Source organism: Asparagus officinalis, chromosome 7 (genome assembly GCF_001876935.1).
Source record: "Asparagus officinalis chromosome 7, Aspof.V1, whole genome shotgun sequence".
NCBI classification, from domain to species: Eukaryota; Viridiplantae; Streptophyta; class Magnoliopsida; order Asparagales; family Asparagaceae; genus Asparagus; species Asparagus officinalis.
Genome location: NC_033800.1, coordinates 123,504,402 through 123,515,162, shown reverse-complemented (window position 1 = coordinate 123,515,162; position 10,761 = coordinate 123,504,402). Strand labels below are relative to the sequence as shown.

Below are 10,761 nucleotides of genomic sequence, written 5' to 3'. Positions count from 1 at the left end.
AAAGAGGGCATAAAAAAGATGCATATGCACCTTTAAAATCTTCGCTTTAGGTCGAGCACGCATATGAGAGGTACTTTCATAATCAGATTCAGCAATCTGTACAACATCTTCATCACTCAATACTTCAACTTCCTCCTTTCTTCTTTTCGACTGAGCTTGAGGTTCTTGCCATCAGTGCGGTTGGTGGCTTAGTGTCCTCACTGTCACAGGTACATTTGTGTTTACGTTTGAATCTATCTTGCCCACTTTCTACAGTACCTTCCCTGTGAGATGATTTATGCAGAGAAATTGAAAGGATTGCGCAATCTCATACACCCCTCAGATGCCAAGTGAATTGTTGGCTATGTTTTAGTACTTGAATGCTAGCAGGATTGTCATCTGGCCTTGAATCTTAATTTCATGCTGAAATCTAAGCCTTCAATAAATTCTGAGACCTTCTGTGATTGTTCTCTCAAGATCCATTAGAGATGATTCTGACTTCATAAGAGCTGAAATGTATGGCTAATTCTATGGAACATAAAGTAGCTTTGCCACTTGCTAGCATCATTGTTCACTAACTCGAAGCCGAAAATTTTCATATTACATGTGTGTGCATGATACCCAATTTAATGTTCAGCAAAGTGGATTTTGTTTGTTGCTTTATATTATGGTTGTAATCATTGGCTTGTATATTACATATTGTTATACGAGGACCACCCAAAAGTCAAGTTGCAGAAGCCAGTATTACTCATTCATGCCCTACATATAACACATGCTGCAAAGTTATTCTTTTATATGTATGTAATGTGAGTGTATTTGGTTGCTTGGGTGGGTAGACGTGCACATGCATGTGTGGGTCCTTGTTGGGGTTGTATGTATGTGTGCATGTGCATGCGTATGTGGTGTGGGTATGTGTTCAGTCCTATTGTGATGCTGGAAACATGTTTAATCGTCGTTATCCCCTCACCCTTCGATCTTAATTCTTGGACAGGCCATATATCTGTTGAAGCTTATATGTCAGGTCGGGAATTTAGTAGAATGTGTTACGAAAATTTTAGATATTCCTAATACCAAATTCATCTTTTGTAGAATCGTGATGTAGGGATAATCATGTACAAAAATTTCCTACTCGTTTATTTAAATGCTTACTAAGCTGCGAGTGATAACCATTTTTATGCCTACATCCTGGACTCAGTTGAGGCGGTGGGGTTGGAACTGCCTTACTCTTGCCGAGCTGGGGCATGCTCAACATGCGCGGGACAAATAGTGAGCGGTTCTGTCGACCAATTTGTGGAGGGGGAAGGGGAGGTGGAGGGCGGGAGGAGAGGGGAACGGGAGAGGAGGAGGAGGAGGAGGATGATGATGACAAGGAGGAGGAGAGGGAGGGAAGGAATGCAATTTTTTTGATAATTTTGGGCATAGATTTAATGATTTTGAGAGGTTAGGGGCTAGAATAAATTTTCTTGCCGGAATTTCAAGGAAAATGGTCTTATTGACTAAAAGGCCGAGAATAAATGCCTTGTTGTCGCCGTAGTTTTTAAAAATACCAAACTGGCAAACATGTTCGTATAAAAATACCAATTTGGTATTTTAGCCTATAAATATCTGGAGAAACAAACTGAAATTGAGGATACCATCATTCAGGATGAAATTAGTAACAAAGATTGCAAAGTCCGATCCAGGATTGACGATGCAAGAAGCGTTTATCATAGTGTTCATGCTAAGCTACATCACATACTCTATCATCAGTTAGTACAAGGGTGGATTACGCTCAGTTAACACAGCAGGATTTGACTGCGAAGCCTCTTGACGCAAAACTTATTTTTTTTGGATCATATAAATGTTAAAATCAGGCCTTTAGCTTCAAATATTGCTGATTATCAAGAGAATTGTTTGATGATTTGGGACTTTAAAGAATTAGAACACTTTTGGTATCAGGAGAATTTTCTGAAAGATTTATGGTTTAAAACATTAACTGTTTCAACTTTGACTAAACAGACAACATATGATTTTGATGCTTCTAAACCGATGCGATGACTCAAATAGCACCAATACTTCAAAGAAGGGGTCATACTCATATCAGATCTGTACTTGATACATGTATAAACTAATACATAATGAATACATGTAGGGATCTCCTTTTGATGTATCCTAAGGCTTAGGATGTAGCGTAGGCATATCATAAACATTTCATATATGAATCCCAGACTGAAAGGTTAAAAGTATGAATGCAATGATCGCCGGGTCATAATTCTCTTTGATTTGTAGATGCATTGCATTTTTATGATTTGTTCAATTCTTAGCAACCTTATTATTGTTGTATCTATGAATTTGTATCCTAAACTTTTAGGATTTGCTTTATTTCTGTGGAGAAGATATTCTAAAAAGCCCCTAAGATTTACAATGTTTTTGTAAGGACCCCTAACATTTTTTTTCTTGACGATGAAGCCCTTGACTTTTATTTCCGTCTTCTCCTTTAGCCCTTACCTGTTATTTTTAACATGCATAAGGGTAAATTTGTCAAAAGAGGAGAAGATAGCCTAAGAAACCCTAAGTATTACCCCTCTCTCCTAAGGAGCCCCTAACTTTTTTATTTGTTTAAAGGAACCAAGGCCCTTTTTCACGTTTGCAGATATAACCTCTTCATCCACTGGAATAGAGATATTTGCATCTTCTCCTTGACCATTTGTGCATAGCCAGAGATCATCAAACTCCACGTGACTGTATTTTTTTCTTTCGCATGAGATTGGAAACTAACCTAGCATCAGAATGTCTTCACATTTCGCATAAGTAATAAATTATTAACAAAGAGCTTCTAATAGCCATATCTTCTTCAAATACTTCTTTAGCTACAGCACAATGAAGTTGCCTATTCAATCTCACTGCTTTCTCTTCACCACTAGCCTTTAGGATGCTACGCGCTGTAAAGTAATTGGCGAAAGCCATGATTTTGCATCTTTGAAAATAATGAAAGGGCTTCATCAGTATAACCATGTTTTACACATGAGGTTCGATGTCATCCCCTCAAGCCCGATACATGATCCTTATCCAACGTGCATTATTGTGAATTCATGGAAATATTGGACGCAAGAGGTCGCATGAAACCATTCTACAGTATCTTCTCATTCATTTTCTTGTGTCTGCACATCTTTTAAGCACAGTGATTACGATGACACTATCGATGAGAATGAACCTCTCGTTGTCCCAGTCTTGCTGCAAAAAGTCATGATCACCAAGGTTCAAGCACTGGGTTTCTTTACCGCACTTGGGTATGAAAAGATTGGTTAGGATGTGAGGAGGCCGAGCTCGAAGACAATGACATCATCATGAACACTTTCGAGTTCTTCGAGGCAGAATACATTGAAAAGTTCGCCAAAGCGAAAGAAGATTCAGCCCAATCAGATTGTTTTTACCTTTGCAACAAGAATTTGTAGTCAAAGTAACAACATCACGCATTGGCATCTGATCAAATGAACAAGATGCTGGTGTATTAAATAAATGAATCTCTTTATTTGGCATGCTAAAAATCTAGTAATGGAGATTGCTTTTGTTATTCTCTGCAACCTACAGGATATTTGGTTTAGTTGTGGCAAAACTCACAATTGGAGAAGCCTTGTGTAATTCGTTTGTTTGCATCTAGTACTTAGAATGGATGGTGTCGCAATCAGCTGGGGACGAGGAGGAGAACAGCTTGTGGTGTCTGACTCGATGAAAGAGGAGGCAGCGTTGCCGTCACTTTCAGTTTTGTTGTACGTTCGAGAAAAGCCCAGTCTTGATCTCAAACAAAGTTGCTCTGTGTCAAGGGTTTAGGGTAGTCATGTAATCTCTTTTTGACAAATCTACCCCTTTAAGTTAGATAACAGGTGAGGGCTAAGGGAGAAGACGGAAGTGGAAGTCTGGGGCTTTGTTGTGAAGGGAAAAAGAGCTAGGGAGTTTTTAGAAAAACAGGGTAAAACTTGGGGGCTTTTAGAATATCGTGCACTCATATAGTGTTGTATCAGGATTGGTGTGTCCGTACATAGGCATGTCTGTGTTTTTTTTTTTTTTTTTTTTTTTAATCAGGATTGGTGTGTCCGTACATAGGCATGTCTGTGTTTTTTTTTTTTTTTTGTTATATAACTTCTGCATATTCATGACGCAACTGTGTCATAGTTTTCAAAAGTTTCCATATTTTGATGTTAATATCATACGGTACGCCTATCCTGTTTATCCATGCTTCAGAGAAGCAAAATTTAGTGTAGCAAGTCAATTTCAGATTGTCATGCTTCTGCACTTTCGTGCTGGTAGAATACCAATATAATCAAAATCAGCATGATGCCTATCCTATTCTTTGTTCAAGCTAAGAATATCAAACGTTGTTTATATCATGACCGTTTTATCCTAAAATAAAATCAAAATCAGTTCGATTCCAGCCTATCCTAGCTTCCTATTGATAGCCATACGCTTCTGTTGGCATGTGTGTTTTAAACTATGTAACTGATTTCTGTCGTGGATTTTTTACTTATAATTTTATCAAAAGTTCCGTGTCCTCACAACTGTGGAATTTAGTTTATATATGCTTTAGCATACATTCACATAATAATTAAAGCACCTAAGCCAGCTTGTCAGACTAAAGATTGTCCTATCTTTCTATCCAATTATTTGTGGGAAGATTAACCTAATGTCATCTATCATTCTTTTTTCTTGATCTGTTCAAACTTTGCATCTCCCTAAGAGATTGACGAAAGGATTAGGGGCTTCTAATTATGTTGCATTATGTCCTTCACTTTTCTGCTATCCTGAAATTCTTTTGGAAGATATTGATCACATTCCAAGAGATGGACAAAATGAACCCTTATTTTTGTTTAGTTTTCACTTCCTGCTGTGTGAAAATATTTGGTAGTTTGCAACTAAATGCAGATGGCTCTGTAACCAAATGGAAGTGATCAGTTCCTTGAAATAACTTCCTTGGAACACAACCATAACATCAATGATATAATCTTATTAATTTACATTCCATGTACCTGCTGACATTATTATTTCTCTGTGGCGTGAAAGTTCCAAGATACAAACATACCAATTTTGTTCCTTCATTATGTTAAATTCTCATGTAGTTTTCATGTCCATGGCAGGTTGTTACGTGGATCGTCGCAGCCTTATTGATAATCATCAATGCATACCTTTTACTGGATTTCTTTACTGCTGAAGTGCGAGGAGTATTAGTTGGTCTCATGGTTTCTATTTTCATAATTATATATGGAATATTTGTTCTTTACCTCATTCTGCGCGATGGAGAATTGCCCAATCGACTGGCCTCAGCTGTGCATAAGAGCTTTTCATGAGAACCTGAAACCAAAGAACAATGTTTTTTTTTCCTACATTTTCCGGAGCTTGGTAAACACTGTACAGTAAAGCTCAAAACATTTAGAAGAAGCAACCTGATTCCTTTCACTGGACCAGGATAAAATGCCGCGCACTTACAAGTGCGAGGACGAAGGAAGAAGCCACAACTTGTGAATTATAGTAACAAAGAACGTCCTGATATTTATGGAGAAGTTTCTGATGGCAAAGCTTTGTTACGCAGGAGATCGACGTTATTCACTTCTCGACTGACCTCAGTGTGCAAATCATGTTGTATTCTTATGAAAATAACGTGAGAATTGTTGCCAGCAGTGTAAGTTAAATCACCACAGTTGCGTTTAACAAGCGGCATATTTTTGAACAAGTTGATTCATGCAAGATACTAATGAGAAAATCGAATGTGTACTTATTGTTTTGTTGCCCTTTTTTCCCTTCTGTCAAATTACCATACTTCTATTTAGTAGGACAAGTAGGGGAAACAAAATCAGATTTTCATGTCATTATTGTTGATGTCTGATATCACACATCCGATTGAAGTTGCAGAGTTGTTTAGTCGTCGAGGGGTTGAACCGTCGAGAGGGGGCCGTTTCCTATTTCGACTTTATGTCTGGTTCTTAGAGCTCGGGGCGGACGGATCACTTGCACATGCAAGAATTGTGGGTGCATTGGGCTCGTTTACCCAGTGGTACCTCCGACGGTCAAGTTAGCTAGCGGACTTGGGTGGGGTGAAGGAAGATCGGTATGTTCTTCCAATATGTGTTGTTTAGAGAGTTTTTTATTGCAAGGAATCCGAACCTGTTTTTATGGCGAATAGCGTCTGTATTTATAGAGGATGCCAAGGGTAGAATAGACACTTTGTGAGTGTGCGGTTTAAGATGGTGGTGAGGGGTGAGCTGGAGGCTGAGTCACCCTTTGCTCTATACATGTCGATTTGTGAGTGATGGAAGGTCACTTCAGTGATATGGGGAACCAGTAGCCGTTGAGGCTTGTTGATGAGCGGCGAGAAGTCACTTCAGTGATGTGGGGAACCCGCAGCCGACAAGGTTTGTCGATGAGCGGCGAGAAGTCACTTCAGTGATGTGGGGAACCGCAACCGACAAAGTTTCAGACGGATGAGGGCGGAGACATAATGATGATCATAAAAGGTTAAATAATACCGAGAAGAAGTGTTCTGAGTCGTCCTTGGGAGGAGTGCTGGCTAATTGCTAAATAACAATCTTTTGTTATGAAGGGTTCGACTGAGTCCGCCTTTCGAGTCGCCTTTGAGGAATGAAGCCGACTCGACTGGGGGAGTGACGGCTTGCGGGATAGTATATTTGTGAAGAATAGGGGATACCCTATAACAGTTAGTCCCTTTCGTTTGGATGAGGCAGTGGCCGGGTCCAAGGGAAAAATAAGTGAGCAGAGACTGAGTAGAATTAATTTTGACAGTGAGATGACGTCCTTTCTGGACACTAGAACGCCTGACACCATCAAACATTACTAAGGCTGTCTAGTCTGTTCTTTTGTCGGACCGTGGTTTCTTCGAGGAAAGGAGGCGAAACATCATTCAGTTGTTTTTCAAATTCCAAGGCTAGATCTTAACCGTGGGATGAAATGGGTGCCAACGGCTTGGATACATTGACAGTTGTAAAGTAGAAAACTATATAGTGCCGTTTGAAATTCTCATCCGATCAAATTGTTCTCCTTTCTCAACCCTCTTCTAATTTTGTCTTTTGATCGTTGGGAATACCTAGAGATCATTCACTCGAAGGTGACTTTGGCCCAACTGAAGACAATGTCTACGAAGTTTGACATCCCTAACGGATATAAGCTATCAATCCCGACGGGAACGGAGGCCATTTACGATCATGGGCCTGGACGACATCCCCTCTATCTGAATCACTTGGAGTGCGGCTTGAGATTACCCTTGCCTCCATTCTTAAAGCAATTATTCGAGGATTTGGGGGTTTCGCCGGCACAAATGAAACTGAACGCCATAGCCATTACTGTGGCTTTCGCGGTTATATGTAGCTGGTTGGCCATCAAACCTACAACGAAGCTCTTTGCCTATTTTGTGGTCGTAAAGGCGAGTCAGAGGGAGCCCCATTATTACTTTCAGATGTCGGGATCATTCAAGTTGATCGTAGACCTCCTAGATTCCCACAAAGAATGGAAGGAGAAGTTTGTATGGGTGGTTGGAGATGATCTGGAGATGAGTTGTTCCGATTGGTCCGAGATTCGGAGGGATGCACTTGTTAAGAGGGCGTTGTCCAAAGAAGAGAAAGTCCATCTTGAGTCGATCAAGAAGTTCACGGGCTCTCGTTGCTTCGAGGTTCTGCTTGATAGGTCCGTTCTACGAATGACTTCGGTGTCGGTCGTGCTGGCGACTAATCCTGACACTGATAGAGCCATTGCCCTTATTACTGGGTCAGTGGGGGCAACTGCAATGCCCCTAGCCAGGTTAGCCGATCCCCAGGAGGAATCTTCTACCTGGCCGGCTAAGCGCCTCCGCTCAGATGTCCCTCCTTCAAAGGCCCTGTCGGTCGCCGAGGAGAGGGCACCCTTTCCTACTCATAGAAGGAGAAGAAGGGAGGCCGAGGGGGGTACCTCAACTGACAAATGAAGGGATGCAGAGGGCTGTCGTCCCTCTGGGCGGTTTGCAAGGGGGTTCGACTCCGAGATGGTCGGTTGAGACCCTCCTAGAAGAGAGAGCTGATGAATTTGAACATCTGTGGGAGTCGACTCGGCGGGGGAAGGAGCCGGCTCAGGTAGAGACGAGATCACCTGCTGTCGATCAGAAGTACCCTTTTCCTCACGGCTTTTCCGACGTGGATGAGACAGAATGGGACCAGCTAAGGTCCTGCATTATTGTGCGTCCTTCATCCGCCACCAAGTATGCAAAGGAGCCCCAGCCAGAGTTCCGCTTTGAAGCTGAACTCCATCTTGATGCTAGGGGGTCCGTCATTGGGTCTTGCCGAATCCAGGCAAGGGCTATCGATCAGCTATGTCTCCCAGAGGATGAGAAGCTTCTCAGGAGAATACCCAACCTTGGCCTTCATCAAGCTCTTCGCAGTTATTTTCTCCAAGGGGCTCTATTGGAAAACGAGCTATTCGGTCGGGCAGATCATCTTTGGACTTTGCATCATAAGCTTCTTGAGGAGGTTGATCTATTAAGGGCCAATGATGAAGTCCTTCCACAACAGCTCGCCGAAGATTCTACTTCTGATGTTTCTCAAGTTGCCAAGCTTAGACGAGAGCTAAATGAGGTACTTCAGGAGAGGGATCGCACTGATGTCTTAGCCCGGGCGGAGAAGGCGGCGGCGGCTCATGCGAAGCGTCAGTTAGATGCGACGGAGGCGACCATTGCCAAACTTCAAGAAGAGATCAAGCATCTGAAGTCTAAGCCCCTCCAGGAGGTTATCGACGAGCATCGTCAGGAGATTCTTGATAGCTTTCGTCAAGATATCATTGATGAATATCGGGGGAGTTTAGCTGGTCGAACCGAAGTGACGTTAGCTTGCAAAGCTGGATGTGATTACATGTCGGCTCAGATTATGATCGAGATGAAGAACAACCCCAATCGCCTTCATTATCCTTCCATGGTCACCAACTGTTTACGCGAGTTGGAAGAGTTAGAGGCACGAGGAGCAGGATTTGACTTAAGTGGGTCCGGGGGTACTTCAGACGAGGAACCAGATCGATCGACTCCTCCGTCGGCTACTCTGAGAAGTTCTCCACCTCCGATTTCAGGAGCCGAAATGGATCTACAATAGTATTCATAGGAGTTTTCTTCCCTTGTCATTGTAGATTCCAATTTTGTAATGCTTGGCTAATGAATGAAAAAGTATTATCCTCTTATTTTGTAGAATCTCGGACTTTTGCTTGAGTGAGGTGAGATCTTCTCTGTAGGTTTGGAAGAATTTTCTTACTGTCCTTGGGACGATCAGTATTGCCTCCTAAGTTGATACTGGGAGGTGTCGTCTTGGCTTAGTCATTAAGGGGATGTGTCGACTTTTTTGAGATACTGTTTCATGTCGATGGGTCCCGCTTCTTAAGTCGATTTGTCCGACTAGTTGAAGTCTATTATGCCGACTAGCGTCGCTGTTCGTGTCGTCAGTAGAGAGGACGTCGTTTCGTTGGCCAGCAAAGGCGTCGATTGACGGGATCATCTTTTTTCTTTACAATATATTCTTCGAGAGGATTTGGACTGTCGTTGCCTGATACGACGTGACAGCTTGTCTGTCAGCTGTCGGGGATTCAACAATGACGCTCTCAAGTTCTCGAGATCCACGTAGCGTAGGGTTGCGGAACGGATGCGACATTCCAAATTTCAAATTTCAAAAACGCCCATCCCTCTTCATTGAATCTCTGCTATTCATTATAGAGAATGAGGGTCGCTTGGATAGCTCCACCTGTCGATTGAAAGTTTATAAATTTACTTGGAGAGAAGGGGAGAAAAACCTCTCATCTTTTTCCCTTGCTTTCGTAGCGTTTCTTCTCCCACTCCTGATCTTTCTCCAATCAGAGTTTTTAATGGCTTCACTAAGCTCTGCTAGCGGTCGCAGCGAGGAAAGGATCAGCCTCCTTCGTCCCAGCCATTCGAAGGTTTCTGCTAAGAGCCTTGAGAGGTTCTACAGCCTCTACGACATCCATCGGGACTTCAAATTGGAGATCCCCGAGGGAGCGGATCCGATCTACCACCATGGTCCTGGTAGAGTTCACCGCTTTTGTGCCTTTCGGCTCACATCCTCCTCCCGAGAGCTTTTACCCTTTGCAAGTCTACTGCTGTCTCGATCTTCTCAGTGATTTTGAGGTGAGAGAAGGGAGATTGCTATCAGGTGATGATGGTGAGTCTTCAGACGGTGCGGATGAGGAAACGACAGCTGTCATTCCGCTAATGGAAGGGGGGACTGAAGCCCTTGTGATACCTGCTCATCCTACTGATCTGGTGCTCTGGGCCAAGAGGTTTTAGCAACTACTGATGCAGCCGCTCCACCTCCGGAGACCCTCGCGGTTTAAGAAAAATAAGAATGAGTCATGTTTCCTTTCTTCTTCTTTTTGATCAGTCGTTGTAATTGGTACTTTTGACTTTGTAAATAAGAAGAGCTAATGAAGAAATAATTTCATTTCGAGTGTTTTAAACTCTTGATTTTTTTCTTGTTCCTGCTTGATTGAAAGGTGATACAAGAATCCTTGAAGTTGGTTGCCTAGGCTTGAGAGAGTCGACTAGGTCTTTTCCTTCCCCTAGGGCCGAGAGGTGACTGTAGGAGTCGGTCAAAGGGTTGTGCCTTGGGTTTATTCCTGATAAGGTACCAAAGGCTTTTTATCAACTGAGGAGTCGAGTGCCTAGGTGACTAGGTCTTCCATTTTCTCCTAGGGCCGAGAGGCGACTGTGGGAGTCGACCAAAGGGTTGTGTCTTAGGTTTATTCCTGATAAGGTACCAAGGGCTTTTTATCGAC

The 10,761-nt window shown here is 42.4% G+C and overlaps 1 protein-coding gene across 1 annotated transcript in view; it reads left to right on the top strand.

Moving 5' to 3' along the window:
* Positions 1-5,741, top strand: part of LOC109848216 (metal transporter Nramp6-like) — a 12,778-nt gene extending 7,037 nt beyond the window's left edge. Inside the window, exon 4 of the mRNA XM_020417611.1 lies at positions 5,091-5,741. Within this exon, the coding sequence (XP_020273200.1) occupies positions 5,091-5,300 (210 nt within the window). The 3' untranslated portion in view covers positions 5,301-5,741. The remainder of the gene's footprint in view (positions 1-5,090) is intronic.